Genomic DNA, 15,672 nt, shown 5'->3' with positions numbered 1-15,672 from the left:
TCCTCCAGTGGGGGAAGAGAGACACCAGAGAGGTCAGCGTCACTGGGTGTCGCCACAGGTCACTGGCTTTGTCAATCTTCGTGATCGCTCCGGCCAAGGGCTGATGATGGAGGTTCCCAGGGGAAAGCTCGGGTGGGCCTAGCACCCGCCTCCTCTCTCTCCTCCCAGGCCCTGCCTGGCTTGAACTCCTGGGCCAGGATCAGCCTGCTAATTATTTGTCAAAAGGATTAAGACTTGGAGCTATTCCCATTTGAGGCTAAGACAAATCATTTCTTTCCACTGCTGTGAAGAGGAACCATCTCAGGGTGGGCCTCCTCAGAACTGGGTGAGCATGAGCCTTTCCAAAACCTTTTTTTTTTTTAAAAAAGAATTATTTTGTAAACGGGGGATATTTTTTTGACAGCAGGTCTGGCTAAGCAAGCACTGTCCTGGGGTCAGAGGTCATCTCGTCCATCCCCCTCACCCAGGGCCTCCAGCCATCTTCCCTGGTGTTCCCTCCCTGCTGCTCACCCCAGCACCCCACTCTTGGTGGCAGGGGGATGCTGGCAGAGCAGAGCTGGCTGCAGGGAAGGACATGGGCTGTGTGGGAGGCACGCACAACGGGCCCACGTTTTTACTTTCATGTTCCTTGAAAGAAGTTCCCTATAAAATTTACTCAGCATGTGCAATAAACACTTGAACACGGTACCTGCTGTGCACCTGAGGGAACCACCTCTGGCCCCTGACTCACTCCCCAGCAAACAGGAGGATGTCGTGCTGAAACACGGCCTTTGGCATCAGGCAATGCAGGTACACCTCCAGGTCCTGCTGCTTTCTAGCAGGTGCCTTCACCTCTCTGAGCTCTACCGGATGCTGGTAAAGCAGGGACAGTTACGGCGCCACCAAGCAGGGCTGTTGGGAGGACTAAGGCCAACAGAAACTGTCAAGGCAGCCAGCCCCGGTGCACAGCCACCCCTCAAGAAAGGCCAGCCCTCAGCCTGAGACCGCTCCAGCATTACGGGTCTTTCCTACCAGACCCTACGCTCGGGGCAGAAGCACGTCTTTCTTATCTCTGTCTCCCCAGTGCCTCACCTAATGTCACTCAACAAATCTTTGTTGGGTAACAGAAGAAGAAAGTTGAGTCACAAGGACTCACTGAGGCCTGGAAAGCTGTAGCATCCCCATGACCAGGAACCAAGGAAACAAAGCTGCAGAGCATCCTGCAGAAACTCTCTCCTCTGGTCCCACTGCCCCATGTGTGCGTTCCGGGACCCTGGCTTCTGGCTCCTGGCCCTCCGTAGTCGGGGAGAGGGTGGCGGTAGGTATGGTGAATGCACAAAAGGGGGTATTATCTCTTTAAAGGACGGTAATTAATAATTCCAGCTGATGGCTGTGCTGCATTGTTTTAATGAAGAGTTCTATTTTTATAGAAAACACATAATTGAGTGGAAAATGCAGGCTATTCTCTGAGTCAGGCGGCCACGCCTCTGGAAAGTCTAACTCCTCAGCCAGGAGGCCAGAGCCTGCATGCAGCGTGGGCTTCTACAGGAAGTGGGTCTTGTCCCGGAAAACGGGGCCCAAGTCTGATGACCCAAGTTCAAATCCCAGCTTCCCTTCTTGTAGCCATGTAGCCCTGGCCAGTCATTTCAACTTCTCAGAGCTTCAGTTTCTTATCTGTAAAACGGGAATGACTGTATCACTACACCCTGGGGGCTGTTATGAGGAAACAATGCACATAAAAGGCCTAGCACTTCATAAATGGTTCAGTCCACGTATGACCTGTCATTACTACTTACCTAGCCCCTATTATGTACAGTTGCTTACTTAAGCCCTCTGTGCCTCTGTTTCCTCATCTGGAAAGTGGGAGTAACAATAGTTCCTACACCTCCCACAGTTGCTGAGGGGATTAAATGAGTTAATGTTAAGTGCTTAGAGCAGTGCCTGTCACAGAGCAAGCACTGGGTGTGTTGTTCTTTCGTTATTATTGAAGCACTTGGGGTTCAAGTGTACCAGGGTTGTTCAGTCAATCAGCTGCCTTGGGTTCTAGTCCCTGCTTTGCCAGTCATCAGCTTTCTGACCTTGAGAGACCATCTAACTCTCCCCTTAGTTTCTTTACCTTTAGAGTAGGAGGGTTGTAAAGACCAAAAAGTAAACAAATCAAACCAAAGCAACGACAAAACAGGGTTAAGGGGTATGAGAGTGCTCTGAGGGCTGTAAGAGCCAACATCCCCATGTGTTCCCTTCCCTCCTTCCAGAACAACGAACTAAACAACTCCTAGGGTCTACCCATCGGGGGTCTAGTGGTGTGCTGGGTGTCCAGCTGTGGGTTCCCTACAGGGAGCAAGGGGAGGCAGAGGACAGGCCATGATCTCTGCCCCAAAGGCGCTTCCACACTCTCGGGGAAGCTCAAGAAACACATCCAAGGCAATTAGGAAACGAAACAGAAGAAGAGAATCAGACACTCAGTTGAGTGGTTCAGCTCTGAGTACAGGAGCTTCAAGGCAAAGTGGAGCCCAAGGGGAGTCTCTGAGGATGGGCAGGATTTGGAAGCAAGGCGAGGGAAGCAAGGCGAGGGAAGGAAGCAAGGCGAGGTAAGGTACTCCTTGGGGCCGGGCTGGCAGGGACAGGTCTGAAGGCCTGGAGGTGGGGCTCAGAGGCCCCATCCGTAGCCCAGGATGGGGGGCAGGGAGAAGGGGAGGAGCAGCCCATATATGAGTAGGAACCACCCACTCCCTCGCCTCCAAGGGCTGTAATCACCTGGCTCTCACCCTGGCCAGGGAAGTGCTGAAGGACACAGGTCTCAGGCTCCTCTAAATGCCATGCCCCTGGGAGAGACTCCACCAGGGCAATTAACTGACTAAGCTCACACCCTTGCCCTTTGAGGATATTATTTTAAAGCTCTAACAGGAGGGACCTCCCTAAAAGGGAGAGGGCCACAGTTAGGCCCATCTTTATTACCTTCCCATAGACTAATCCCTAACTTGCAAGGGACACTTACGGCAGCTTTTCTTAGCCCTAAAAAAACCAGTAATTTTTCCTTGGTTCTGGAGGATTACACTGACTCACGTCCCCCAGTCTTTTAAGGTTCACACTGATTCTCTACCTCTTAATGAATTCATTCAATGTGATCCGACGTTTAAAATCGACAGCCCATAAGCTTCCACATCCAGGAGTTAGCGCCCACCTGCAGAACAGCCGCCTGCGCCCATGGCACCCCCAGCCTTATCTGTGCTGACTGATGGCTGGCCCAGCTTCCCTCAGCTGCAGGTCACCTCCAGTTACCTCCAGGTGACTCTCCAAACACAAATTCTTGACCTTGAAAGATATGAACACAAACCACACAGAGCCATTCCATAACCATTTTGGGGTGGAAGAACTTCCAGAAATCACGTCCTTAGATGGAAGAAAAGTTGGCTCCCAGACAGGTATGAGACACCAAGAAGCAAACACCTTGGTCTTGGTCTATAATCTCTGCCCAGTGAGCAGACCTGGGGACCTGAAGACCACCCACTGCAGAGGGGAGGCCAGCCCTACTTCATGGGCACAAATTCGCCTCCTGAGCCCTCTCCCAGGGGCAGAAAGGCTGGGCCACTCTTGCTTGAAAGCCAAGGGCCCCAGGCCACAGTGCCTGCCACCAGAAAATGTTGATAGGCGTTGAGGATCAGGGAGCAAAGAGCTAAAACGGCTTTAAAACAAAGAATTCCTTCTGGAAAAACCTGCAAATATCTGTCTTCCTTCCTTTCCTTCTTCCTCCCCAAACAAAATAACCTAGATCATCTACCCTCCTAGTTGGAGTGTCAGCAGAAGGCTACAGGGAGACTGAAGACCCTCTGACCGCAGTGTCACGTGGAGTGAGGTTTCAGGAGGGCTCCAAAGAGCCCCCAGCGAAGGGAAATGCTGAATGTCAGACTAGCTTCGCCGACGAGGAACTGACCTTTGGGGAAGAGTGTGCCGGTGCCAGTGATTATGTCTGGTTTAACACTTCCCTCCACCACATGGCCTGCAAGTTTACCCCATGGCTCCTGTCCCAATCAGGGGATGTGGCAGCCAAAAATGTTTCATGAACCTGGCAAAGTGATAAACTATGTTTGTGCTAATACCTTTGATTCCAGCCCCCTCACTAGAGTGCTGGTATTTTAAGCGTCCCTTTGATCTACTCCAAGTCCCTAATAAGAACCATCCAATAAACACGCCGGGTTTAAGTCAGAGACATTAACAGAAGCCCCAGGACTCTGATCCCTTCTGCTCAGTGGAATGCACCACTAGAAATCTATCACACGTAACCTGAGAAAAAGGTGAGGCAGGCCAGGGAGAGGTCAGAGGGGTACCCTCGAGGCCAGCTTGGCCTTAGCCGGATTCAGTCATGGTCTGGCCCCAGCTAATGCCTAGTTCTCAGCTCAAACATTTTCCAAAACAGCCCAGGTTTCCTGGGGGAGATGCTGTGACTGGTTCCATTTGCTTACAAGTGGTGAGCTCTGGCTTGTCAAGAGGGCCAAATAGCTCCTGCTCTGGGGAGGGCTCCCTAGGGCTCCGACACCCCTTCCCCCAGGACCTTCCAAGGCCCCCAGGACCTGGGCTGGGCTGGCCAGAAACCCAAGAGGGGTGGGAGGACTTGGCCCTGCCACCGAGGGGAGGGGAGGGGAGGGGAGGGGAGGGGAAGGACAAACCAGTTTGCTCCTCTTCTGTCAGCCCAATCATCTGGGCTTTCAAAACCGGTCTGGCAGGCTGCCAGGTCTGGGGTGGGAGCAGTGACTGACAGGCTGGTTATTGGAAAGCTCCCATCATTAGCCCAGGAATGTTGTTTGGTTCCTATGGCGACCTCCCCTACAAGCGGCCTGACTAAAGCACAAGGAATCTGTTACCTAAAACCAGCACCCCACGGAGCCCATGGCTTCAGGGACCGAGCTTAGCAGTGACCTGTTCCCCGTGACCCTCCCCGCTGAGCCTCCCAATCCCAGGACTGGAGAAGGGACCAGCAAAGGCACCTCCAAGCTTGCTGTGGGGATCTCTTGCATTCGGAGGCCTGGCCTGGCTTGGAACCCAGGTGCAAATAGGGAGCCTGCTGCCCCCTTGAGGCCCCCGGCAAACTGGCCAGCAATGGCCGGGCCAGCACATGTGTCCAGGGCTCCGTCGGAAGCCCTCAGGATTTCAGGAAGCTGCTCGGGTGTCTGGTTCCCACCGTGCCAGGTTCCCACTGTCCCCGCAGGCCCATCAGTCTCTGCCTCACCACGTTTCTGCCTTTTTAAACTCAAGCTCCATTAACTAAAGGTCACCCCACAGCTTGGAAATCAAGATTCTCTTTGCTTTGCTTTCTAATCTCTGAATTCAGGAGGATTTTCAAAAGTCAGCTCCACGAAAGCTGGGTTTTTCTCCTGGAGTCTTGAGTCTGCCCCCCAGGAATGGCAACCTCCTGTGCAGCTAAGGAGCTTGAACACCTTTTCACAGCTTCCCCTGCCCTCACGTGCAGGACCCCCTCCCCCACCTCCCGGCCCACTGCGGGCACTTGCCTCCCTTGGGTCCCAGGTCCCAGCCTTACACTGTGGACCACCTTCCAGACCCACCCCCACTGCTGCCCTTGAAACCAGTTGTAAATTGACTGTGAGATCTCTTCTTGTCTGAATCTCACAATAGTCCTTGGAGGCAGGACAGATGTCAGTCTTTCAGCAGCTGAGAAGACGCGGGGGCAAGCTGCTGGAGGCACCACAGGTAGTGACAGCCAGGGACCTGCTGTGGCTCCCACATGGGGACAAACGCCAAGAGGAAAGGGGTCTATTCCACCCACCAGCATCCCCCTGGGCCAGGCCTCCCAGACCCCTGACACCAGCCTGCCAGCCTCTCCTACACTAAGGCAGTCTCTGCAGAAAGGAAAAGCCTCTACAAGGTCTCAGCCAGCTGGGACCCGCGAGGCACTGGGTGGCAGACAGACCCAGACCAGGGGCCTTTAAGTGCCTGCAATACAGACCTTGTTGAGGACGCCGAGGTCAGGGCGAAGGAGGCTGACTTTTTTGTTTGGCTGCAGTGATATTTACTGGATCAGGGGTTTAATGAACTGCTGTGGCAACAGCGGGAGCCACAGGCAGCTTGTTCCCAATGCAGGGCACAGCTGGAGGAGCAGGACGCACTTTCAGTTGAAGAGCAATGACATTTTTCAGTGATCCCTGACCAGTAATGGACTCAGCGACATTTCCTGCTAATCCAGGGGTCTCATCCATGGGGAAAAGTACGGACTTATTTGCAAAGAGCCATGGTCACACCCTAGGGTCACTCCACAGGGCTGCGGGGCAGGTGGCTTTTCCACCCCCCCCTCAGCTCATGCAGTCAGATGGGAGACGCTGGCACGGGAGGCTCCTGCACTGGACGGGGCACCGCGGGGCAGCGTGTGGGCCCCCTTCCCTGGCTTCCACAGGACAGCTCCGCTCCCATCTGCTCACGGTTCCCACCTGCGTGCAAGGTTTCACTCAGAAAAAGGGCAGTGTCTGATGCCTAGCCCAGCCTCTTGTTTCTTCTGTGACATGCACTCTGACCCACGGGCCGGGTGAGGCAACCCCTCCCCACTCTAGGATTCTAACCCTCTCATCGTGACAGTGTCTGTTTCCACCGAAGCGTAACCGACAATAAACGCACACACACAGAGGCACACTCATACAACGTATGTGCACACGCGTGGCTGGCAGCAGACCGTGCGTCAGACCCTGCCAGCTAGGCATGAGGATGGAGCTTGGAAAAAAGCCAGGTAACTGGTACTGGAAGAGGAGGACCTTTGTCCTTCGTGTATTTGTATAAAAGTAAAAAATAAACTTCTACACAGTAGGTCTTGCTGTATTATATTTGGGATTAGCTAACTAATCCCTTGTCCGCACAGGTTGTTTTATCTACGTGTAGTATTCCCTAAGCGACCTGTCTTTTAAAGTGAACTGATCTCAGTTTTAATAATCTCTCAAACGCAGGGCTGTCTCCCGAATACAAACAACAGGCTACGTGGAGCTGCCCTCGCGCCACACAGCAGGTGTGTGCCCTCTGCTCACACCTGGCCAGAACAGAATGCCAGAGCCAGGCTCTGCCCCCACAGGTCCGCGCCCCGCCTTGACGCTCAGTGTGTGCACTGGCCAGCCCGCCAGCCCAGCAGTGTCCGTGGGGAACTCACTTGAAGTTCTCGGGATACTCCGTGATGGCCATGTTGATGACGTCCAGGGCATGCTGATAGTGTTTCTGGGCGGAGAAAAGGAGCGCCAGCAGGTGGAGGGCATTGGCGTCATCTTTGCACACTTTCAGGGCCTCCTGCAGCTGCTCCATGGCACTGGAGATCTGCCGGAGAAAACTGCCAGCTGGGCGACCTTCCCCAAGGCCCATACCTCTCCCTGGACTCTGGGGCCAGGTGCCAGCCAACAAGGGTGCAGCAGACTCAAGTGAGACCCCAGGCACTGTGGGGCAGGCAGGGGCTCTGATGAGAACCCCCCCCCCCCAAATCACATGGCCAAGAGGGATCTGCTGTCCAAAGTCAGGCCCTGGAAGCTAGCGCTGTCCCCACGCAAGAGGGAAAAGAGGGGCAGGTTCACAGTGTACCACGAAGGATCGGCCGGGAAGCACCAACTAAACCGGAGGAGTGGGGCTGTGAGGAGAGGCCACCCGGACCACGAGCTACAGAACTCTTCTCCGAACCTGTTCACGCAGTGATGGGGGCTGACAGATAAATGCTGCCTCCTACTCAGAGGCTCACAGTGGCAAGAGCTTAGGCTCTGGGGTCAGATGGGGGCATGGATCCCAGCTCTGCCACTTCCTAGCTGGTGCCCAGGGCAGGGGACTTCGCCTGTCTGAGCTGCAGTCCTTACGCTGCAAAATGAGGATAACGGTCATACCTATAACAGTGGCTGAGGGGGTGAGACGACGTAGGAAAAACGTCCTGCTGAGTATCGAACACGTTTGAAAACGTGAGTTTCCCTCTTCAAGCCCCCAAAGCCCAGGCAGCTAATGAACAGGTAAGATCCTTTCTTCCAGTCCCGAGGGACGTGTTCTCTCAGGCGCTCAGGCCTGGTGGTTGTGTCAGCTCCTGTGACCCTATCCACACCAGGACCCCGTCCTCCCAGGAACCTCAGGAGCCCTTTTCAGAAAGTCTTGTTCTTCACCAAACCTCAGACCCCGGTCTCCAATGCTCCTTGCGGGGCCTACAGGACACAGGTCAGCTGGGGCCTCTGGTCCCTGGCATGCCTGGCACCTGCCTGGTCTCCACCTGGCCTCTGCACAGGCTGTGGGCACTACTGCCAGGCCCAGAGTCCTCCCACGGGGACCTCCCTTTGTGGAAAGGTCATTGAAAGTAAAGGAGAAAGCTAAGGTCAGTGTGGCTCCTGGCTTGGCTTGCCCATGCCTCCCCAAGGCTGCTCCTGCCCCGTTATTCTGGGCTGGGTGTCTAAATCCTCGGCCCTCACTACTTGAGCAGCCATGCATGCTCTGGGCAGGATGGGCCAGAGGAGCTCAGAGACCCAGGCAGGCAGGACTAGCTTAGAGTTCGTTCAGGAACCTTCAACCCCCTGAGGTTACCAAGATCTGGGTCCCCAAGGACAATGGGTGCCAGGCTCCACTGGCCTGGCCCAGCCATCTCTCTGGGAGGACAGACGCCATTCAGCAGAGGTGGCCGAATACTTAAACATATTAAAAAATGCATCACCAAAGGTTTATCAGGAACTTGACTGGCAAGGAAAGCACCGGTTCTTTTACAGAGGGCTAAAAATAAACGGGTCTCGGGTATCTTTGCGTCCATGCTCCTGGGAGCACCAGAGCAGACTGATGTTTCTGGAGAGAGCAGCAGAGAGGTACAAAGTGCCTCCTCCAGGACCTGGAAGTCAGGAGCCGAGGACACAGTGGGAGAGGGGCTGGAAACACAGCTCCCTGAAGATGAGACCAGGGGCTAGAAGTTGACATCGACCAGTAAAACCAACCACCAGGCCGGTGGACAAGGCTCCAAGTGCCCAGTCTCCAAATGGGACAGGGGAACAGGATACTTAGAGCCCCATGGGGTTGCTTCATTGGGTCAGAGTGGGCTCTGGAGCAGACACTGTGCTGGCCTGGCCAGTTCCCAGTTCCTGAGCTCAGGAGAGCTTCAGCGCCTCAGGTGTCAAATGGGGCCACCGGTGCCCTCCTCATCAGACGCAGGGCTCGCCCAGGCCAGTGGGGGTACGGCAGCACCCTCGTCAGCCAGGCTGCCTGTCACCTGACCACGAGCAGATGGGGGCTCTGTGGACTCCTCTCCAACAGTCTGGAGCCCAGCCCGGGTCCCTGCTGGCTTGTCTGCAGTTCCTGAGTGGCCCAGCGTCCACGCTCGCCCAATCAAAGCCACCGAGAGGTCCTGCTTCACACAGAGCACCAGCCTGAGGGGCATACGTGAAAGCAGAGGCTCTGAGGGGCCTGGGCGACGGGGGCTCTTGCTCGTTTCTGAAAGGCAACTGGCTGGGTGGGTTGCCCGGCCTCACTCCCTGGACAGACCAGTGTCCTCTCAGCACCAACAGCTCAGCCTGGAGAAGGAAGGTGGGTCGGCCTGGAGAGCCATGTAGGTCGAAGGTGGTTGGTGGACAGCAGGTCCCCGTCAGCCCCCAGAGGCCGAGCCTGCCGGTGGCGTCCACAGGGTCAGAGGAAAGCTTTGGGTCACACGGAAACAGCTCCACGTGCCAGTCACTCTGCTCCTCCAGACCCCTGGGGAAAGCTCAACAGGAGGTGAGGACACAAGCAAATGTTTATTGTGGTCACCTGTCAACTTCTCCGGAGACGGATACATTGTAGGGGGAGTGAGGGCAGAGAATAACCCCTTCCTGTGCGCCCACCATGGGCCAGGGGCTTTACCACATTAGCTGACTTAATCCTTACTAGGGCCCTCTGAGGTGGAGTATGAAGGTGCTGACATAGCAGACAAGGAAATAGAGGCTCAGAGAGGTCAAGTCACTTGCAAAGGGTCACACAGCTGATAAAGGCAGCGGAGCCCGGAGAAGATCAGCAGCCCCCAGAGACCTGGGTGTTAGAATTGTGAGGACTCACCTGGCGGACGAGGGCCAGCTGCAGGGAGACATAGAGGATGACCTGGGGGTCACCAGGCGCCAGCTGCTGGGCTCTGTGTGGGGCAAGGGAGCAGCAAGTCAGCCATCAAGGTCGACAACCAGTATGTGACGTGGGTCTCCAGCGTGCCTGCCCTCACCCTGTGCTGGGTGCTGCAGGGCCAAATGTTGGAGATTCTGCTTGCTTTGGAGGGTGCCCCGCGGGAGACGGCTGGGGCAGAAAGCCCACGGGCAGCCCAAGGCCAGGGGCAGTGGGTGCCGAGAGGGCTGGCTCTGGCTGAGGTGGGGGCCGTCTGGGAGGACAGGACTGGTGGGTGGGGGAAGCCCTCTCCTCCGGGCAGCTGTTGACCCGGCTGTGGCCTGGTACAGAGCCTGGAGTCTGCCCTCTCCGCCGCGCGACAGAAGGGAACAGGTCTCAGGTCTCGGAGGATGTGGGGCTGGGATGGCCTCTCTGGGCAAGAAGTGCTGGGAATGAAGAGCCAGCGGGGGAGGGGAGGAGACGTCCCGTGATCCTGGGGGTTCAGAGGGGGTTTGCCAGGATGGGCCTCTCCTCCCTCCCTGGGCTCGAGAACAGCCTGCCCCAGAGGGGAGTTCCCAGGAAGCTGGCATAGGGAGTCCAGGGCAGGCCCCTACCCAGCAGCCGCCATCCGTGCTCGGAGGGAGAAAGACACACGGGGCTCATGGGGAAGAGCCCTGCGATGGGCCAGAGGAAGGAAGGGGAGGGATGCGCAGGTGGGTCCCTGGGCTGTGGTGGCGAGGAGGCTCGGCCAGGATGGGCCTGGAGAGGGAGGAGGGGCTGCCGCTGGGGGAGGGGCTTCTCTGCCGCCCCCTCCCTCCCTTCCTCCTTCCCTCCTGGACTCTGGGCTCCCAGGAAATCTCTGTGAGGACTTGGGGTAGGGGTCCTCACAGCCCTCAGGTTGCGGAGGGGCTGGGAGGAGGCAAACACTCTTTCTGAGTCCCTGCTCTACTTGTAGGTCACTGTGCAAGGTGCTTTCCTGCTACAGCTCACGTCCGCTGAGCTCAGGGGGACGGGAGCTGAGCCTGGGGGGAGCTCTACTCATGTGGAAGGGCTCATCCCGCCCACCCAACCCCAAAGGCCTATCCCTGCTTCCTGTGTGAGCTCTCAGAGCCTCTGTTAGCTGGTCAACAACATGGGGACAGAAACCTTTGCTCTGTCTACATCAGAGGGTCTCCTGAGAGAACCTGAGAACGAGCCACCTCGAACAACAGTCATTCGGGCCTCCCTTACCTCTCCAGCGTCTGCAGTGCTTTCCGGTGCAATTCATCTTGCTTGGATTTCAGAGTCGCTGCAGGAGACAGGATGGAGACGAAGCCATGAGGGGCTGCCGGAGGGGGGCCGACCCAGCTCTGTCCCACCCAGGGCACAGAGCTCTGCGGGGAGACGCCCCACTGGGACCCCGTCTGGCAAATGCTCACACTCAAGCAGCTCCGGAATGGTGCCACCCTCTGCCCTGGTTACTGGGGGAAGGGGTGCAGGTGTCGCCCTGGTCCCAGCCTCCTGGCATGATTCTTGACACAACAGATCCTTGTACTCCTTTGCCTTCCTTGCCACCTGGGCCACACTGACCCTTCCAGAGGCCCAAGCCTCTAGGGAAAAGTTACCACCTCTGTCCTGGCCACATGCCTCCCTGGGCTTCCTTACTGATGAGGTTTCTTCTTTTCTAACCATTTCAACAAATTTCAAGGGGACAATTCCATGGCATTAAGTACATTCGTCATGTCGTGCCACCATCACCACCATCCATCTCCAGATCTTTCTTATCGTCCCTAACAGACGGTCTGCACCCACTGAACACTAACTCCCCTCCCACTAGGCCACCAGAAACCTCTATTATACTTTCCCCATGAGGCTTCTCAATTTAACCCAAACCGGGCACCTTTCTGGTAAATTGAATCATCTTTAAATGGGGTAGCACAGGCATTCGAAGCCTTAGCGGCACCCTGAACCCCTGGGAAGCTTTAAGATGACTGTTGTCAGGCTCCAACCAGACCAGGTCAAGATGCTGCTGGCATGGATGGATGTCAGGGGTGCCCAGCTTATAAAGCAGTCCCGCTTCTAGAGGCTTAAAGGCACATGGAGGGGCTCTGGACTCTGACCGAGGGCCTGATGACTCCCTCACTTGACGAGTGTGTAGGGAGCCCAGGGTTCCTTATCAGAGCCTCACCGATGCCTTGAAGAGACAGTGACTACTGTCACTCAAGAACAAGGCACTGGCATGGCACCAGGATCTCACCCCTCTTCCTCCCCTCGTCGTGCAAGTGCCAGCTGTTCTTACCTCTCGTTGTGCGGGGCCTCTGAAGCCTGCTCCCAGGGGCTGGCATTCAGGCGGTGTGGGTTGGAGCTGATTACTATTCCGGGTTTGGTCTGGGTGGGGGCCTATCACTCCCTTTCCCTCAAGCTGCAAGGATACAGAAGTAGGTGGCTGCCGATCCCTGGGGGAACACACGGCTGAGCTGGCGGGGTTGGGGACAGAACGCCAGACTCCAGGCGGCAAACCCACGCGCCAAGCACAAGTATTCAGTAAACGCCTGCTGTGTACCCAGCTCTATGCCATGCACTGGGGGGGATTTAAAAGACCCCAGAAGATGACAGTGGTGCTGACGGTAAAGGTGAACCAGAAAGAAGACACTGTGTGGTCAAGGGCTGGAGGCGCATCACAGACGGCACAGCCACAGGAGTTCCAGGGGCAGAGGTCAGCGTGGGCTGTGCCAGGGGGCCATTAGGAGGCCTGAGTCACCCCGAGCAGAGGCTCCTGGGCCTCAGCACTCACCGTCGGTGGCCTGCAGGCTGTAGGTGAGACCCAGTGCCAGGTAGCCCTTGGAGAGGAACTCCCCGGCTTCCTCTCCGAGCTGGATCACCATCATGGCGAAGCGCTGTGCCTCCTGCAGCTGCAAAGAGGAGAGGCGCAGGTCACCGCGGAGGGCCACCATTCATAGTCGCCAGCCCGGGACCCTCAGAACTGCAATTCCTCGCGCCCGACCACAAAGGCCAGGCGCCTTCCTGAGGCCACACAGTCACTGAATGGAAGGAGAGCTGTTTCTTCCACAAGCACCAGCCTGGACCTTTTCCCCCACCCCGAGGCCTTGTGCTCAAGATCACGGGACGGCCCCTCTCACAGGGAAAGCTTCCCTTGCTCCAAGGATCCCAGCTCCCCGACAGCTGCTCTGCTGAGAGCCTGGACCCAGGGGCAGGCCAGTCCGTGCCAGCTCCTTCCCTCACGCTGCCCGTGTCTGTCCCTGCCCCGCTCGGCAGAGAGAGGGAAGCTGGGAGCGGCGGGCAGGCAGGGCTCGGGGACTGGGCCTCCGGGACACCGCCAACCCTGCAGAGCGGGCAGGACACCACGCCGGCTCCGGCTGAGGGCTTGCTCCCTGACACCGGGAGCTCTAACTTTTCAGGGGGAAAAGGCCTGAGGTTGTTTTTGTCCTGAGAGCAGGAGGGACGGTTCTAGTTGGAAGGGGACCAACTGGCTCAGGTCACGTGTGCACACATCACACACAACATGTGACACGGAGAGAGGGGCATGCAGGCAGTCCTCTGGGGCACCCACGGCAGGCGGGCCTATTGGGAGGCAGCGAACAGCTGGGGGCCTCAGCTGTGCCCACTCAGGGCCCACAGGCCTCCCAGAGGTCCCTGCCCTCCTACCCACCCAGGAATGGCATCTGCCCGTGTGCCTGCTGTGGTAGTGTCACCAAGAACAACGGGTACCGCCCTCACCAAGGGGCTGAACGATTCACACCCACAGCCCCACTGCTGCCCAGGTGTCAGGGCCCCCTGGTGTGGAACAGCTCCCCTCCCCCATCCGGAGGGGCCCACAAAGTGAAGCTGGGTTCTGGCACCCCAGCCAGTGAGCCCGCACTCTGCTCCCGTCCCTGCTCAGGCCCACCCCACCCCGCAGGAGAGGGACAGCTCTGTGCATCTTGTGGCTTGACCACTGGCCACAGCTGGGGGCACTGGTGGACTCTCCCTCCTTGGAGTACGAGGGGACCCTGAGATAGAGGCCATTCGCCGTGGGGAGGCGAGTTGGGCTGAGGTCACCATTTGGGCACAGCCATGGTGAGCTGTGTGCAGGACAAAGGCTGATGCAGCAGAGAACCCGCTGAACAGCGGGGATAAAACCCTCAAACTACAGGAGAGGCAGTGCAGGTGAGGTGACAGCCCAGAGAGAGACGGTGGAAGGGGGGCTGAACCCCAGCGGCCTGGCCGCCACCCCTGACAAATGCCGACAACGGCAGCTCTCTAGCCCCCTTGTGGTAGAGCTCAAGCTGCCGGCCTGGGTAGTGGGCCACCTCCAGGTTGGTGGGCTGGCCACCGAAAGGACATGGGAGTCTGGGGAGCTGGGCCTGTAACACCATCAGGCCTGAGGGGCAGGCAGCAGCTCAGTAAACCCTACAGCTGCCCGCTGCCCAGTGCCCGCTGGCCGGGCGGACCCAAGTCTGTAGATGCGGAGATCTGTCCCCTGGAGCACGTGGCCCAGCAGGGCTCAGGAGAGCTGCGGGGCCCTGAAGTCAGAGCCAGGCTGAGCGAAAAGCACAGGACAAGCCCCGCGACACAGGCTCGGCCCGACAGACATGGGGCCTTGAGTAAGTCACTTCAGTTCTACGTCCCAAAGGGCCTTATCTGCAAAATGGGGAGCTGGACCTCCTCTCACAATGTAACTACTCCTCCCTACAAACCCCCACTGAGCCTTCTGCAGCACCAGGCTCTAGGCTGGGCCTGGCTGGGGAGTCCCAATGACACGGGGGCAGGATGCCCGGATGAGCACGCACGGAATCCCTAAGGAGGGAGAGACCCCACAGGACAAGGTGGCTCTTAATTAAGGCTCCACTGTATGGTGCTGGCCTGGGGCCACGGGAGCTCCCCAGGAGCAGGCAACCTCCTGGCGGGGGTTGTCCAAGGAGGCCTCATGCAGAGGGCGGGCAGGAGGCACCAGGGGAAGGGTAAGTCTCTTTGTTAATATCCCTACTGCTGGTGCAGCTGGTCTCCCACACTGTCTTTAGGCATCATTATGCCCCATTCAAACAGGAGCGAGCTTTTTTATAAACCACCGAGTACGAATTATAAATAGAATTTAGAAACCCCCTGCACTCCATGTGTATACACTCTTCTCACGGCCATGGCCTTCTCCTCAGCAAATGCCAGCTTCTATCTCCTGCAACCCATGTAGAGAGGGTGCCAGGAACAAAGCTCAGCCATGATTGGCAAACAGGGAAAAGTTACTCTCCAATTTATATATATCATATTCTGGATTAATAAAGCTCACCATCCTTTAGCTTTAAAAAGTGACAACGTACATCCTTAGCTTGTCCAACTTGTGGTCCCCTCTGACCCTAGGTTAGTAGCTGTCCTTGGCCAGTACTTGCCAGCCTTGCCCACATAGTTTAAAATGGTCTTTAAGTGTGGGGTCAGCATCTGTCTCAAATCAAACCCACAAGGCTTCAATGTACCATTTTGTTACATGGCCGACACCATTTTGATTTCTCTTACCTACCACAAAACAGTTTTTTGCATGTGGAGTCATGTGATTATGAACAAAAAGAAGTATTATCAATTCTATTAAATATGATAATATACAATATGATAACATACAGTATTAATATATTTATACGTGGGTGCTCTAACTAGCTAGCAAAA

The 15,672-nt window shown here is 56.6% G+C and overlaps 1 protein-coding gene across 1 annotated transcript in view; it reads right to left on the bottom strand.

Moving 5' to 3' along the window:
- The window catches only part of TTC7A (tetratricopeptide repeat domain 7A), a 124,972-nt gene that overhangs the window by 31,833 nt on the left and 77,467 nt on the right, over positions 1–15,672 (bottom strand). Inside the window, exons 12-15 of the mRNA XM_060116855.1 lie at positions 12,812–12,929; positions 11,269–11,326; positions 10,003–10,075; positions 7,124–7,284 (exon numbers count right to left, since the gene is read on the bottom strand). Of these exons, the coding sequence (XP_059972838.1) occupies positions 7,124–7,284; positions 10,003–10,075; positions 11,269–11,326; positions 12,812–12,929 (410 nt within the window). The remainder of the gene's footprint in view (positions 1–7,123; positions 7,285–10,002; positions 10,076–11,268; positions 11,327–12,811; positions 12,930–15,672) is intronic.

The sequence above is a fragment of the Mesoplodon densirostris genome, chromosome 14 (assembly GCF_025265405.1).
Source record: "Mesoplodon densirostris isolate mMesDen1 chromosome 14, mMesDen1 primary haplotype, whole genome shotgun sequence".
Classification (NCBI taxonomy): domain Eukaryota; kingdom Metazoa; phylum Chordata; class Mammalia; order Artiodactyla; family Ziphiidae; genus Mesoplodon; species Mesoplodon densirostris.
Note: the sequence above shows the minus strand (reverse complement) of the source record. Positions and strands in the feature narration are given on the sequence as shown.